This window comes from Mauremys reevesii, linkage group 6, assembly GCF_016161935.1.
Source record: "Mauremys reevesii isolate NIE-2019 linkage group 6, ASM1616193v1, whole genome shotgun sequence".
NCBI classification, from domain to species: Eukaryota; Metazoa; Chordata; order Testudines; family Geoemydidae; genus Mauremys; species Mauremys reevesii.
Genome location: NC_052628.1, coordinates 47,557,545 through 47,574,993, shown reverse-complemented (window position 1 = coordinate 47,574,993; position 17,449 = coordinate 47,557,545). Strand labels below are relative to the sequence as shown.

The window sequence follows — 17,449 nt, the reverse complement described above, 5'->3', positions numbered from 1 at the left end:
GACCCACCAACGTAGGTCTGTCGAGAGGAAGATATGAAGCAGAACCTAATTAAATAATTACATTAAATAATTTAAACACTAATTAAATAATTATCATTTCCCCACTATGTGTGAAACTGCTTCTTAGATAATCTTTTCATATTAGCATCATGTAGTTTGTACATGGACATTTCCTACACACTGGATAGAACGTGAAAAAAATGACAGAAGAGCCACCGCAGAGTGCAGTCAAGCAGAGAGCTGCTGAAGTAACAGCTTGTTCTACTTGGACCCACTGGCTGTGAAGCTTGGGATGCATCTTTCATGCTATAACATCTGCTGATGATGTGGAGCATGTTTATACTGGGGGCCTGATCCCATATTATTTGTATGCTCATAATTTGCATTGAAATTAATGTAGCTGTTTGGGTGTGAAAAGAACATAAGATCATGAAATTAAATGGTAAAGAAATAAGTAGTTTTGTAGGAGAGGTGACTGACAAAGATGACAGGCATTGTTTGCCCGACAGCCATGTCTTGGGAGGATTTTTAGTGGATGGCAGCTTTAAAATGCAAGTGTAAAGACACAGGAGTCCAACCAGAAGAGGAAACTTAATGGGCGCACTGAAATATGATATCTCCTGGCTGCTCTAGCCTGGTCCTTTCCTTCCTGTCAGTGCTGCTAACTTTTGGGAGCTGTGTGCTCACGCTGTGGGAGCGGTACACACCTTGTGCCACCATTGCCTCCAGAGTTTCCCTTTTCACTTCTATAACCTCTCGCTAAATCTAGTTCTAAGCCTTTAAAACCTTCGGTGTACATCCCATATATATATATAAAAAACACATTTAAGAGAGGAAAAAGTATGAGTTTAGAAAGGTTGATAAGTCTCCCTTATGCAGTTTTAAACCCTAAAGAAATACAGAATTATGGCTGAGACAGACTGTACTTGTCATCCTGTTCCTTGGCGTTGCATATATATGACTTTAATTCTTAGGTTCCTTGACACAACACAATGAATTGATAGATCAGCCATGTGGTGTATTTGACACGCACTGTTGGTAATACTTTATGGCATCCAAAAGTGTACTAGGTAGAGCTAGTTGTAAACTTTTCAGCCAAACATCTTTTGACTCACAAATACTAGTGTCAAAATCAAAACTTAGAAAATTTAGAAAAACATGTTGATTTTGATTAAATTTCAGTTAGGGGAAAAAACAAAATGACATTTAAATTTTTTGTTTCAAAATGGCTTTTCAAAATGAAATACTTTAAAAAATATAAAATCAAGACAAGGATTTGAAGAAAGTCACAGCTGGAATGTGCTGTTCCAATTTTATCAAAACAAAATGTTTTGACTGACCCCAAAAAAATTCCCTCGGGATGTGATTTCATGAGAAATTTTGAATTTTGGGGGGTTTGTTCCATTTTGGATTCTGCCTCCTCCCCCCACAAAAAATATGGAATTTCCCATGAAATTGAAAATCCATGTCATGCCCCCATCTCCAGTACCAGGTTCCTTAAGGAAACTGAGAAGTGGTCACTTACCCAAACTACTTAGTCTATGTTGAAAATGTCACAAGGGAGGAAATTTATTCCTGCCCAAAGAGACTAAGTGGCCGTTTGGAAGATTTAAGCAAGACTTAATTGGTGCATAGACTCTGTGGTGGCTTTGTGCACAGGAGTGAATAGCAAATTTGTGCAAGTTAGCTCTAAGAAGTCAGTGGTTCTGTGGTTTTCCCATCAGAATTTTTCTGATATGAAGCTTGTAACTTGAATATTCTTGCTAGTTTTTAATGTGGCTGGAATCCCATGAGAACTGGTCTCTTCTACTAAGAATATTTCAGATCTCTTGCTCATGCAGTTGAATTGGTATCTCTTAGTAAAAAAGATGTTATCTTTCTAGTTTGCCTCTGGTTTCAATTAATTATTACTTCAAACAGAAGAACCCTCAATTTAAATTAAATTTATTTTGGTTTTGTGGATTTCAGTGAAAGACAATCCATTTTACTGTGCTGATTCAGAAAGCCAATAGCAGAGCATTTTATTTTAAAAGATTTTTTAAAATTGAAGTTTCTAGATTAATTTGCAAAGCATTTAAGCAAGTCCATTCCTGTTCAGCAAAACATTGAATCGGGTGCTTAAAGCTAAGTGTCTGCTTTCAGGGCTCTGATTCAGCAAAACACTTGAGCATATGCTTAACTTGAATCTTTAAAACCTAATAATCTCAAAAACAAGTCGAGCTGTGTACATACTTCAAGCAAAAGAGCAGAATAATCCATGAATGCTTATAACCACACTACTGAATAAATACTGTGTTACTTTGAGTTCTGCTTTAGGAGATTAGGATTGCAGAGCAGAAATTTGCATTATTTTCTAACAGTAGAGGTTTATGAAAAGCTCACACAATGGGTAACTAGGAAATGGACTTTGTATCTAAATGCTGATAGTCATTAAATGTATTTCCTATTCAAATTTAATCTGCAATGAGTGTAGCATAAACGTGAGGATGTTTGAGTGACTTTGATATTTCTGGAGATTAGTAATTGGTAACAAAAGGCTTGTTTATAGTCCATGCCTATCCTTATTGATTGAATGTAAAGTACCTGGAGATAAGGAGGTCTGTGATGCTACAGCACTCAACTGCATTTTTAGTGATAGGACTCATTAGGTCTTGATACAGTGCCAGAAACTGCTTACCATATTTATGGATTATGAAGAATGACATTTATGTTATTTTTGCCATGGGACTTCTGTTGCTCAGGCATTTTTTTATGCTAGTTGATTATTTTATTTGGTATTTTCCCTATATACATCCCCTTGAACTGTGCATACCACTCTTTAATTATTATTGTGGTAGATGTGCACAATGCACAAAAATAGCTGAGTATAAATCTAAACACAGCAATAGGTAACACTGTAATTATAGATTTGGGGCAAATCATAATCTTGAATGTGGAGAAATACGAAGTACAATTTCAATGTTTAAATTAAAGTGCAAATCCCTAACCTGAAAATAATGCAGGGCTTTTTTTAAAGGAAAAAAAACAGCTGAGGTTTTTGGGTTTTGGCCACCTCCCTCTTTTATATAAATCACTCCAAATATATGTCCTTATTTCAAAATACAGATCAAGCTTTACTCTTAGATTGGTAGCTAAAGGACAGGTCAAGTTCCACTGATCCCCTTTTGCATCTGAGTAGCTGATTTTCTGTCCTTCTGTATTGTGGCTAGTTTGCCTCTCATCTTTAGTTTTACTTTATTTAGAGGCCCTCTAAAGTTTATCTGGATCATCGTTTCCCCTAAAATACTCCTCCCCACAAAAGCAAATACATGAGTGAAAGCAGTGGCATAATTATATACTAAACTTGGGGGAGCAGAGAACCAGGAGTGAGAATGCATTAGTGCATCAGGGGGACAATTAGGATAGCAAAAATTGGAGTGGGGTGAGAAGAGACATGTTCCCTTCAGCCTCCCTCCTGTATGCTCAGATGTATGAGCCTGAATTTGCTATGAGTGGCTCACCCATCCTAGAAGCTGAAATCAATTGTATTAAAGAGACAAGGTGGATGAGGTTATACCTTTTACTGGACCAACTTCGGTTGGTGAGAGAGAGACAAGTTGAGCAACGCAGTTAAACCGACCTAATCCCTGGAGTAGACAGTGCTAGGTTGACGGGGGAATTCTCCCTCAACCTAGCTACTGACTCTTGGGTAGGAGGAGTACATACACTGAAGGGAGAACCCCTCCCATCAGTGTAGGGTAGTGTCTTCACTGAAGTACTACAGCAGTCCAGGTGCAGCATTGTAAGTGTAGACAAGTCATGGGGGGAGATGTTGGGAGGGTTGTTAGTGTGTTATAGATTGTTGTCAGAAGCCATAAATCCAGTGACTCTATTCAGTCCATGATTTTCAGTGTCTAGAAAAGTTATGAATTTAAACTCCCAGGCTTGTCTTCGAAAGTGTTGTGCAGGTTTCCTTTGAGGATGAGGACTGATAGGTCAGCTATAGAGTGATCACTCTGTGGAAGATGTTCACCCACCGGGGATAGGGTGTTTTTGTCTTTTATCATTTTTCTGTATGGGTTCATTCAAATGCGTAGTGATTGTCTCATTTGCCCACATAGTTGTTGTTGGGGCATTTAGTGCACTGGATGATAGGTTCATGTTGTGATAGGCATGTGTAGAACCCAGAGATTTTGAAAGGTGTGTTATGGGGGGTGTTGATTATTGTAGCAGTGAAGCTATGTCCACAGGTTTTGCATCTATTGTTCTAGCTGGGTCTGGTGCTGCTTTGAGTTGGTGTGTCCTGGTCTGAGGGAAGCTTGCATCTGATGATTAGCTTGGAGAGGTTGGGGGTTGTTTGAAGGCCTGAAATGGGGGTTCAGGAAAGATTTCTTTCGGGATGGGGTTCCCATTGAGTATGGGTTGTAGATGTTTGATGATACCCCATGTAGGTTCCAGTGTGGGGTGGTAGGTGACAACTATGGATGTGTGGTCGGAGGGGGTTTTTCTGTATTGAAGTAGGTTCTCTCATGGTATTTGGGTGACCTGTTCCTTGATGTGATTTACTTCTCTGGTGGAGTGTCCTTGTTTGATGAAGGTGGTTTTAAGCGTGTTAAAGTGTATATCCCAGACTTTCTTCTCTGAGCATGTTTTGTGGTATCCAAGGGCCTGGGGTAGATATCAAATTACTTAGATGGTTACTGGATCTTTGAAGGGAAGTGGGTGATCTGTGGCTTTCTTGTATATAGTTGTCTGTGGCATTCCAATGGTGAAGATGATGTATAACCCACTAACCGCCCCCTACTTCCTCCTCCTCGCCCAATGACTGGAGAGGCGTTTATGGGTCACTTCACCTTGAATGAGCTCTTGAAATATGTGTTAATTACTTATACTAAGCAATCTGTTTCACCTTGTATTTAGGTGCAACACATTGAGTACCTTTCCCAGTCCTGAAGAAGAGCTCCGGCTGCATAAGCTCAAAAACTTCTCTCACTAACAGAAGTTGGCCCAGTAAAAGACATTACCTCATTGCCCTTGTCTCTCTAATATCCTGGGACCAAATCAACTACAACAACATTGCGTATTTCAACTGTATTGCAGATTTCTCTTGGGAATGCGAATAGGTGCTGTATAAACACACATGTAGACATAGTCCCTGCTCCAAAGAGCAGGGAAAAACCAGACTCAAATAAATGTGGCAAGCAAACAAGAGCATGGGAGACAAGAAGGTAACAATAATGAGATCATGCAGTTACATCAGCAAGCAATGTGTATGAGTTAATGGTTCAGAATCATTTAACTGACTTAAAATATGTTATAAATTTCCAGTCAAACCATAACTCTTCTGTGCTCCCTTTAATATTTGCCTCCCCATTTGGAAAATACAACCCTAGGCTTTGTGCCTCTTATTTTTCTATTGCATTTGCTTTCTCTCTTTTTGTAGACTGTTCCTAACTGATGCCCTAGTCACCACTATTAGTTCCATTTTAAAATCTTTCTCCTGTCTACACTAGCCCTCCACTCCTGGGGCAGCTACCTCACAGGGGCCAGTGAGCACAGGTGGTAAGTCTTTAAATGTGACAGAAAGTCTATTAATTACAGAGCATACACTGATGGCACTGTAGTCTCAGGCTATGGAGATGCTGCTGAGGTTGCCCATTACCCAACTCATTGACTTAGGCCATGTCTACACTACAAAATTATGTTGACCTCAGTTAAGTCGGCATACAGCCACTGCAGTTATTACATCACTTGTGAGTGTCCACACCATGCTCCTTGTGTAGGTGATGTGCATCCTCACCAGGAGTGCTTGTATCAATGCAGACAGCAGTGTACTGTGGGCAGCTATTCCACTGTGCAACTTGCCACCATTCAGTGTATGGTGTTTGGGGAAGTTTTAGTAATCCCTCCTGAGGCTGAAACCAGCCACGCAGGGGTGACTGCTTCCATGGGTTCAATTTCCCATAATGAAGGGTTCTCCATCCCACAATATTTTGTGCCTCCTTTCAAAATCCCTGCAAACCCATGTCCTTCCAGCCATCTCTGACAGAAGCATGGATCCTGCATAGCTCTGCACTATAGTGATGAGCATTGTGAGAACATGGCACCTGATCCTGCAGTATTTACAGAGTTGCAAGAGAAGCCGTGGGGAACATGACAATTCCTTGGAGGCCAGATGCCTGTGCTATATAAAGAGAAACAATTCAAGGCTGTTGGTGGCATTTCTGGAGCAGCTGCAGATAGTGGAGCCCAGTTCTCAGCCTGAGACACAAGCACTGACTGGTGGGATCTCATTGTCATGCAGGCTTGGGATGATGAGCAGTGGCTACAGAACTTTCAGATGTGCAAGACCACATTCCTGGATCTGTATGCTGAACTCGCTCCAGCACAGGGACAGTTGAGAAGTGAGTGGTGATTGCACTGTGGAAACTTGCAATGTCAGATTGCTACTGATCAGCCAGGAATCAATTTGGAGTTGGGAAATCGACTGCTGAGGTTGGTGTGATGCAAGTGTACAGGGCCATTAATCACCTCCTGCTATACAGGACTGTGACTCTGGGCAGTGTGCAGGACATAGTGGATGGTTTTGCAGCAATGGGCTTCTTGAATTGTGGCGGGGTGATAGATGACACGTGTATCCCTATTTTAGCACCAGACCTGCTCGCTGCAGAGTACATTAACAGAAACTGCTACTTTTCTATGTAATACAAGTGCTGGTGGATCACCTGGGATGGTTTACCGACATCAATGTGGGCTGATCAGGGTAGGTATAGAATGTGCACATCTTTAAGAACACAAGATGTTCAGAAAGCTGCACGCAGGGATTTTATTTCACTGGCTGTCTGCTGATTGTGAACAGCCAGATTCCAGAAGAGCTTAACGGCTCAGAGAGGCTTTGAAAGACCATTTTAATAGTGAGCCAGAGTAGTGTGTGTTGCTGTAGAGTGCTCTACCTAGTCTTGCTCTTTTTCAGACCAGTACGAACCATGCAGTGAGAGAGGGGTGTGTGCGTGTGTGAGGGGGAGAGAGAGAGAGAGAATATAACATTGCCAATGCACCAATTAATATTGTCTGTGTATGCTGTTGTCATAGAACTTATAAAATGAAGTTATAGGAAAGTGGTGGGTGTTAGACTTACTCAGCACCAGCCAGCATATGTTGTAAACTAATAAAGATGAATTATGTTTCAAAATATAAAATTTTATTCTCTAACTGTGGAAATAAAAAAAATTATAACAATATAGTTTGATGAATTAAGAGAGAATGTATGAAGTGGAAAGGATAGTTATTTCCATTTCAGATACACATACACCAACCATGTCTTTCACAGGTAAGTGTATGGGCACTCAATGTCCCCTGTGGTAGAATGGTGGGGGGTAGTGCAACAGCCTCTGATGCCATTTGGAAGGTTGAGCGGGGTGGGGTGCAAGGAGGTTCTGATATGGAGTTCTCTATGGGCTGCAGAGAGAGGTGAGTCTAAGACTGTTGAACATACAGGTCCACCAGAGTCTGCAGCATCTCTGTGTGCTGCCCGAGAAGGGCAAGCATCTCCTGCTGCACATCCGTCTCCTTTTCTTGTGCCTTTCTCCTCTTCACTCTATCCTTGTCCATGCTGTCTGCAAGGGTGAACCTCCAAGCCCTGTGCTAGTTCTCTGATGCAGCACTGGCTTGCAGGATCTCCTGAACACGTCATCCCGAGTCCTCATCTTTCTCCTCCTTATTTGTTTCAGGCATTCCACTGGTGTGGAGAGGGAGACCTTCAAAGCAACAATGCCAGCAGCTAATGATGCATCGAACAGAGGTCAGTGTATTCATGACAGAAATTGAAACTTAGGATACTGAACTCACTCCCCTTCATCCACACCAGTTGTAAGCTTGGGTGGTGGTGGGAAAATGAGGAGGGAATAGCTCACAGGCATGAGTGTATGTGTATAGGTCAAAGGAACTGAATAAAGGCACAGTTTTCTATGGGCAGTGGTGTTTTCAGCTGATATCTCATGCCTGAGGGCAACAGACAGAGCTGCTGCTGTTGTCACAGTGCCTCCTGGGACCACATACTGCTAGCAGGTATACTCCAATGGTGCTGGCTGAAGTAATTGCTTAGTGGCATGGGAAAGTGTCCTACCATGGCAGAAGAAATAAGGCAGCCCTCCCTAGAAACCTTTGGCAGAAGATTGCAGACTACCTTCATGAAAGTTTCATTGAGATCTCTATGGAGGATTCACGGACATCCTGGTGCACATAAACTGCTGAAAAGCAGATAGGAACTGTACCTCTTGGTTGCTTCACTACTTCTTCTGGCACAAGTAAAAACAGTAATCAACAGATGTGACCTGCTACTTTGAGGTTTCTATCCTTGTAATTTAAAAGCAAGCTGCATCCTTCCCCAGCATCAGGCTCGCTCATGCTCAACTGTTGGGACTGGCTGCACTGCAGTGGGGTCAAAAACATGTCCTGGCTCACTGCACATCTGGATGCCGTAGGCCACCTGTCCCAATACTCCTCCTCCTTCCTGTTCATGGTGCAGGGCCTGTGACTCAAGCTCCTCCGAAGTACCATGGGATTGTTAGGAGTGGTGGTGAGGTCTCTGCAGCAGGTCTGCAGCTGTGCATCAGATTGATTGCTGGTCTCCTTTTCCTTCTGGTACACCTGCTGCAGCTCCTTGACTTTTAAGCAGCACTGCTGCTGGTCCCTCTTGTAACCTTTCTCCTCCATGCTCCGAGCAATCTGCTGGTAGATGTTGACATTTCAATGGCTGGATTGGAGCTGTGCCTGCACAGCCTCTTCTCTCTGCAGACTGAGGAGAACCAACACCCCTTGTCTCCTACAGGTAACAGTGCTTCTTCAACGTGGAGTTGGCATGGTCATCTGGGCAGTTGCTAGGTGTGCTCTACAAGCTGGGAAATCAGGAAAAGAAACTTCAAAAATTTGTGAGGCATTAAAGGGGAGGAGTGGTTCCCTGGTCACTGGGCAATGGAGTTCCCAACAGTGACCAGAGAGGCCAGGGTTGGGGCATTGTGGGACACCTTCTGCATGCCAGTAGCAGTCCATTTAAGTAACTCTGTATCTACACTGACACTGCATTGAACTAACTACTTGGACCTTAACTCTACGCCATTGGGGGATGTGGTGGTGGTGTAGCAGGGCATTTATGTCATCAGGAGTGAAATTTAAGTGTAGACACATCCACAGTTAGGTTGACATAAGCTGCCTTGTGTGGACTTACCCATGTAGTGTAGACCAGGCCTTAGCTTTCCCATTCCAACCAACAATCAATGTCCCAACCCCACAAAACCCTCTTAGAAGCTATAACTGCTGATGTGCTCATGCAGGGAACGTCCTCCCAGAAGTGATATAGGCAAGGTGCTAGCCATATTCTCGATCCTCATGTCTGCTGCAGAGCCCACAAGAAGTCAGCCAATTAATGAAGACTGTGTTGAGAGGCAGTCAGGGATAGAGGGAATTATTTATATATTAAAAACAAACAGAAAAAGGCAAATATCCTTTAAAATTGTAGCCTTCTCCCCTACCACACATGTACCATGTTGCTTCTTTTCTTAGTGTGAGCTCCTTGTGGCAGAGCACATAGAACCGTAGGACTGGAAGGGACCTTGCTAGGTCATCTAGTCCAGGCCCCAACACACGTCTGCCTAGGTGATCTTGGGACTTGTAGAAAAATGGAGCTCTGAGACTGACTGGGGCCTCTGGCCACTAATAATATCTCTCACACAAAACTACACTCAAAGATTAAGGTTGCAAAGTCAATTAAAGGTTAGGAATTGCTTGAATTAAGGTTGCTCATGCAACCTTGTATATATGCATTATGATACAATCTTTATATGATTACATACTATTTTTTTCCACAGGATCCCTGTCTCATTCAGTGTGCTGATAGATCATGCTCTGGAGATGAATCGGGGTTGAGTAGCGATGGAGGCATTTGGCTATAGGATCCCTGCCTCTTTTGTTGTAGAAGTTAGAAGGTGTGTAATGAATGAGGCAGGCTGAATAAGCTATTCCCTGAACAATGATGGGATTCACCAAAGAGTGAGGTGAAGACTAGTGTGTTTGATTAAAAATCGCACCAACACTCAAGATCTGTGCAGCATTTATGTATTTCTGTGACATGAGAGCTTTCATGGGTAGCGATACTAGTGGGCAGGAGCTTTGACAAATATTTTGAAAAATCTGAATTTGCCTTCAGAGGAAAAACCCAACCTCCAGTTTCCTTCCCCCCCCCGACCCGCTTTCCCCCGGGGCTCCAGGGGTCAGGAGGTGGGGGGCTCAGCCCCTTGGCGCGCACGCATTCGGCTTGTTGCTGCTTAAGGCAGCTGCTCATTCGCTTGCCGCGAACCTCCCGTCCCCTTTCCCTGCCCTGCTGGAGGCTGAGGTCACTGCCTGCAACCAGGAGCCTCTTCCACCGGATCCCGCTGTCAGCGCCTAGCCCGGGGCGGGGGCCATTGACGTAGCCGGTGCCAGGGCTCTGTCAACAGGTGCCCCCCCCCGCGCGCCCGCCCCCCGCGCGCTCTATAAAGAAGGTCCCGGCGGCTCCGCGGCGCGTCAGCACCATGGAGAGCGCCCGGCTTCTCGCGCTCCTGAGCGCCACCTTAGTGCTGCTTCTCGGGGCCCGCGGCCAGGAGGAGCCGGAGCTGCAGCCTCGCGCCCTGGACCTTTACCCGCCCATGGAGGACACGTCCCACGAGAAGGAGCTGGTAGGTGCCCGCCCAGAGGGGCGCTCAGCCGAGCCATGTGCGCGGCTCCTGGGGAGGCGAGGGCTGGGGGAGGGTCCCGAACCGCCTCGCTAGGTACCGAGCAGCCGGGGGGATTTCATGCAGCCGCAGCGCGGGATCTGGGCTCCAGGTAGCCCGGGAGGCGGACACTCCAGCTCTGTGTCTCGACAGCCTTGGCGGGAAACGGAGCGGGGCGCCTGCCTTAAGGCGCCCGGTGCTCGGCGCTGGGGCTCCGGGCGCTGTGTCCGCGGAGGGCAGCGCCCCGGTGTGCTGAACGTTTGTGCGTTTGCAGATCGAGGCGCTGCAGGAGGTCCTGGAGAAGCTGAAAAGTAAAAGGATCCCAGTTTACGAGAAGAAGTTCGGCCAAGTCCCCATGGTGAGTGATTTCAGATTCGAGCCAAGCCTCAGGTTCTGTCAATTTTTTCCAAGGCCAAAAATGGGCTCTCCCCGCTACAGCGATTGGGACAGTAGGATAAATTCAACTGAGGCTATTTATCTGAAAACTCAGGAGCACCTTAGCGTTGCGCTAGACCATGAAACTGAATTAGACAAATACTTCAAAGATAACAGTGGGGGAGATACGGATCTCAAATACCCCGGCGTAAGGGTGTAAATCTGGAGTAAATCCAGTGCCTTCTGTAGAGACACTCCAGATTTACACCCGTGTTACTGAGATCAGGATCTATGCCTTCTTCTCAAGCTGTGAATGCGCTGCTTCTCTCCTGGGAAAATACCTTTGTAGTTCATTGACCTGATCAGTTTTTCCTAACTCTTCTGTTTAATTTCTGCAGCATAAAATGCCTTGGTTTGGCTCCCACTGCTGGCAAATTCAGTCTTTAACATTGTTGCTGTAAATGTCACTTTTCTCATCCTATCTCGAAACAACTGAGATGGAAACTGAAGCAATTCTAAAGAAAAATGAGGAACTTTGAGATAAACGTTTTAGTAGCGGAAAGTAAATAATTTATGTAGGGCCTCGGGGTGCTGTAAAAATAACCAGGAATTGAGACCATGACCATGTCGGTTGCTTTGCTCTGTCCTGTGCCTAAGAGTTTGTTGCTATTTACAGTGTGATGCTGGCGAGCAGTGTGCAGTGAGGAAAGGAGCTAGAATTGGGAAGCTCTGCGACTGTCCAAGAGGAACTTCTTGTAACTCTTTTCTTTTGAAATGCTTATAAAGAATTCCCCATGGAACAACAAAAGGACCCAGTGACCTTGCCTGAAAGTAATACCTGTGCTCACCCGAAGACAGTGGAGAAAACGTCTTGTGGTTTGTTATTCAGAGAAAGTCAGTTAGAAATTCTAACGGTGCCAGTGCAGTGCCATGTCTGACGTTCAGCATTTGTACTCTCTTTCTCTGTTTAATTTTGTCGGTCAAAATGTGTGTATCGCTTCTTACATTTGGAAATTGTATTTTTGTATGTGGAATGTCCTAATGAAAATTAGAGCTAGACAGCACTTGTAAATTACAGGCTTTTCCAGAAATGAACTGAGGGGGAAACAAAGACAAAATAATACAGCATGTACAAATTATTCATAATGATGTTTTTAGTTTATTGCCTTTTTGCATTACAGCCTATAAGTCTGCGTCATGCTAGGGAAATTATATGGTTGGCTACATCACCATTATAGCTTACCAGAACAGTACTGAAACACCATTCTGTTGACCAGCCCATTTGGCAGCTGCTGCTGCTGCGGGTATTACTGAGCCATCAAAGCCCAGCTTTGGTGTCTCAGTTGAAAGAATGGAAGCACTTTGGATGCAGCATGCTCATTCTCTAGAGGGTGGGAAGTGCATCATTGCAAAATACCAACTCTACAGGAAAAATAAGCAGTGGATTTCAGAGGTTTCTCCAGTCCTTCTTAGTCAGAAGGGTGACTGCATTTTGTCTTGGAACACAAAGGTGTATATTAGTGTGAGGGGCAAAACTTGGAAAATTTGGGGATCCTTCAGTTGTCGTTAGTGATGCAGAGGCACTTCTATGTGAAAAACACTCTGGCCCAGTATCTTCATTCAGTTAAGTACATACAACTCCATAAGGGCCAAGGGGAGAGTGTTCATGCCTCTGAGGGTAGAATTCAACCCACCCTGTAGATATAAGGATGATAATCTTACAATATTAATCAAACACTTGAGGAAATCTTGCATGAAATTGACAGGACTCACTGGTATAGTAACATCTTCCTGTCTGATTAATCAGTTGCTTTCCCAGGGCTACTGTAGAGAGAAACTGTCTAGATTCATTACCAAATGATGAAGAATGTTTCAATTATTTAAAGGCACACAAGACAAATTATTCACATATTTCTATAACAAACTTATGTAAAGCTTCTATTATATGTTTCATAGGTGTCCTATATGTTTCAAAAAAGTCATAATGTGTTTTCAACCTTTATTTATTCTCCGTTAATAAAATCATGGTGACAAGGACAATGTTTGGAAAAAGTTTTAATTTTGTCAACAAGCACTGCAAGGAATTTCTTTTGTAAACTGTAAAATATTTTAACTTTCTATTGTTTTGGTAATATCTGCATTATTAATACATTTTGGATTAGATTGTCAGAGCTCCCATCTGCAAAAATGCAGGTCAGTTACCATGATTGCACACACAAATGGCATAGACTGCATGTGAAAATGGACAGATGGATACTTAAAAAAGACATTTCTGATGTGATTTTTGTGTACAAATTGAGTCATATTTTTTATTAATTTCCAAATGAAATTAATAGGCAGCAGGTTTAAAACAAATAAAAGGAAGTTCTTCTTCACGCAGCGCACAGTCAACTTGTGGAACTCCTTACCTGAGGAGGTTGTGAAGGCTAGGACTATAACAATGTTTAAAAGGGGACTGGATAAATTCATGGTGGCTAAGTCCATAAATGGCTATTAGCCAGGATGGGTAAGAATGGTGTCCCTAGCCTCTGTTCGTCAGAGGATGGAGATGGATGGCAGGAGAGAGATCATTTGATCATTGCCTGTTAGGTTCACTCCCTCAGGGGCACCTGGCATTGGCCACTGTCGGTAGACAGATACTGGGCTAGATGGACCTTTGGTCTGACCCGGTACGGCCTTTCTTATGTTCTTATGTAGACTCATTTTATTCATTTAATTCAAATTCCTACAAATTTGTATGATTTTGCCAGAATATCATCATCAAATAGCTCAGTTATTGTTCTTCCTTTACCTTGGGAGACATATATCAGAATTCAAAGGGACAAATTTATGGCTTGCCATCAAGCCAATGTTGCTGCACCACTTATATTCAAAAACATATATGCAAAAAACTAACTTAATGCCTAGGTAAGGGTGATTGGTGGTATGTTGTTCCCTTGCAGAACTTGAGTTGAGCAAAACTCAAACTTCTGAAAACCAGGAAATACACAGTTAAGGTTGCCCAGGCATCCTTACCTCTGCCTTCTTTCAGCAATGCCCCAAGCTGCCCCATTAACACACGTACCTTTGCTCTGCCAACACCATAGCCGCTGAAAGCGCTTCACCTCCTTTTACAACCAGTCAGTCTCACTGACAGGATTCCATATAACACTATTAAAGGATAAAAAGAAAAAAAATATTGTCCATGCCACCTTCCCTCTAACCTCTACCAGCAATGCCTCAATATGTACATAGCGCATATTCACACTGGCCCTTGGCACTCTAAAATCAGCAGCTTCCAGATCCTGGCATACCTTCATACATTTAGCCAGCTCCCCAGAAAGATTACCACATGTGTACAATTTAAGAACCACTTTACAGACTCTTACAACACCCTTACCCTGAGACTATGTCTACATTTGGTATGTATGTTAATGGGTTACATTGGAGCATTGCTGAAAGAGGGCAGAGTTAAGGTTGCATGGCATCCATAATGCCACATTGCCTGTTTTTTCAGAAGTTTGAGTTTTGCTCAACTCAGCATTCTGCAAGTCGGGGAACAAGGGGGCAACATACCACTAAGCAACTTTAACTCTGCACTAACTTCTCTTTTTGTCATTGAATGTCCTTGTTTTTTCAAACAGGAAAAGATATGTTGCTTTTAGGAGTTAGTAGTCATATACGCAGTTGTACGTATCATGTCCCGCAATTACCATACTAACCCAGCCATTCCCCCCCCCTCACCACACACGCATCAGCTGGGCCCCATCAGTCCTGCTTCAGCATACCTCTCCAGCCATGCCCCTGACTCATTCAATTCATCCCCCCTTCCCACCACAAGCAGGGCACACATCTCTCTGAAGTCTTCACTCCCTAGTCTACAAATGGAAGACTGGGGTGGGGGGTTGGGTTATGCTGGCAGAGCTGAGGGTGCACAGGAGGTTGAGGGCCACTGGCAGAGCTGCAGCTACAGGACGATTGGGTTGTATGGGCATAATTGGGAGCTTCAGGGTGGTTGGGGTACAGGAAGGGTGGTTGGGGTACAGGTGGTTGGGGTACAGTGGGCTACACTGACAGATTTTGGGCTATAGGGAGCTGGGGTTCACTGGCAGAGCTGTGGGTACCATGCCTCCCTCACCTGAGCCCCCACCCTCTCTTGCTTTCCCTACGATCCAACCTTATTTATCCCCCGCAAAACTTCTCCTCCCCTCACATCAGCTCCCACACCCTTTTCTCCTAGCCCCCCTCTTTTGCCTCCTAATTCCCTTCCCAACCTAGGAAGCATTCATGTGGCTAGTTTTTCGCTCAAAAGACTTTCATTAAATTCGCCCCAAATGAAATTGCCACCCATGACTCTCAAACTGTAGCAATCTCCAGCAAGTCAGGGCTGGTCTACACTTTAAATTGCTGTGCAGCTGCGCTGCTGTAGTGCTTCAGTGAAGATACTACTACACTGATAGGCGAGCATCTCCTGGCAGGCCTTGTCTACACTGGCAAGTTTCTGCTCAGTAAAGCAGCTTTCTGAGCTGTAACTAGGGTGACCAGATGTCCCAATTTTATAGGGACAGTCCTGATATTTTGGGCTTTTTCTTATATAGGTGCCTTTATTACCCCCCACCCCATCCCGATTTTTCACACTTGCTGCCTGGTCACCCTAGGTGTAACTCCTGAGATCTACACACTGCCAAGCCACTTAGTACGCAGAAACTGTGCAGTTGCAGTGCTGTAAAAAACCCACCCTGACGAAAGGCATACAGCTTTCTGTGCTGGGGTTACAGTGCCTCGGTGCCAGTATAGACACCCTGGTTGATAACAGTACTGGGATTGGCCTCCAGGAGGTGTCCTACAATGCCTGTTCTCGCCTCTCTGGTCATAGGTTTTACCTCTACTGCCCTGACCAACCGTGAACCCCACCCCTTAAGTTCCTTGGGAATTTTGAAACTCCCCTTTGTCTTTGCTCAGTGACACGTGCAGTGGTCTCAGAGCATCTTTCCAGGTGACCATGCCTGCTCTATATGCCAGGTGATCCCGTGCTTGGAGCAATGCTGAGCTGCTGGACCTCATCAGCATTTGAGGAGAGGAGGCTGTGCAGTCCCAGCTGTGCTCCAGCCATACGAATTATGATACCTATGGACAGATTTCATGATGCATGACAGAAACGAGCCATGACACACTGCAGTGCAGAGTCAAAGTGAAGGAGCTCCGGAATGCCTATCACAAGGCATGGGAGGCAAACCACTGATCTGGTGCTGCGCCCATGAGCTGCTGGTTCTACAAAGAGCTGGACACGATACTCGGGTGAGATTCCCCATCTCCACGGCGAAGGCCACCGTAGATACTTCGGTGGTGTGCGTACCAGTCAAGAGTGAACCGAGCCAGGAGGAGGAAATCTTGGATGAGGATGTGGCGGGGGAGAGGAACCCTGAGGCAGAGGATGACTCGGAGGTCAGAGATGCATGCAGCCAGGAGCTCTTCTCTACGCTGAAGGAGGCCAGCCAGCCACAGCGGGAGGAGCTTGGCGAAGCGCAAAAGATTGGCAGAGTGCTATGTAATGATGGGGACTGGTCAATTAACTGGCTGATATGGGACACTTGGTAAGGTGGGCTCATTAGAATAACATACATTTGAATACAGCCAAATACAAGGTCATGCATATAGAAACAAAGAATGTAGGCTACACTTACAAAATGGGGGGATTGTATTCTGGAATGCAGTGACACTAAAAAGGTATTGGCCACATGGTAGATAACCAATCAAACATGAGCTCCAGTGTAGTGCTATAGCTAAGAGGGCAAACACAATCCTTTGGTATAGATCAAGTAGGAGTAGGGAGGCATTGGTGAGATCATTGCCTGAATGCTGTGTTCAGTTCTGGTGTTCACCCTTCAAACAGGATGTTAAAAATTGGAAATGATTCAGAAAAAGAGCAGCAAGAATGAGTCAAGGTCTGGAAAACATACATTATATAGAGAGGCTTGGGAAGTTAAATCTATTTAATTTGTCCAAGAAAAAGTTAAGAGGTAACTTGATCACAGTCTACAAGCATCTGCAGGCGAAAGACATAACAGACAGTAGATTCTTTTCCATCATGTCCCTCTGCTGCTTAAATAGCAGAAAAAGACATTTTGAAGGCCAATGGGTGGAAGTCACAGCTAGATAAATTCAGGCTAGAAATCAGGCACAGCTTTTTAACAGTGAGGGTAATTCATCATTGCCACATCTTAGCTAAGGATGTGGTGCATTCTCCATCACTTGATGTCTTTAAATCAAGACTGAATGTCTTTCTAAAAGGTATGTTCTAGCTCAAACAGAAGTTATAGGCTTGATGCAGAGATCACTGTGTGAGGATCTTAGGCTTGTGTTATACA

At 44.2% G+C, this 17,449-nt stretch overlaps 1 protein-coding gene across 1 annotated transcript; it reads left to right on the top strand.

The window, feature by feature from the left end:
* Nucleotides 1–10,261: 10,261 nt before the first annotated feature.
* Nucleotides 10,262–13,131, top strand: CARTPT (CART prepropeptide). The gene is made up of 3 exons (XM_039544816.1): nucleotides 10,262–10,691; nucleotides 11,002–11,085; nucleotides 11,779–13,131. Exons 1-3 carry the CDS (start codon nucleotides 10,548–10,550, stop codon nucleotides 11,884–11,886), a joined length of 336 nt encoding a protein of 111 aa, XP_039400750.1. The 5' UTR covers nucleotides 10,262–10,547; the 3' UTR covers nucleotides 11,887–13,131.
* The last annotated feature ends 4,318 nt before the right edge of the window (nucleotides 13,132–17,449 follow it).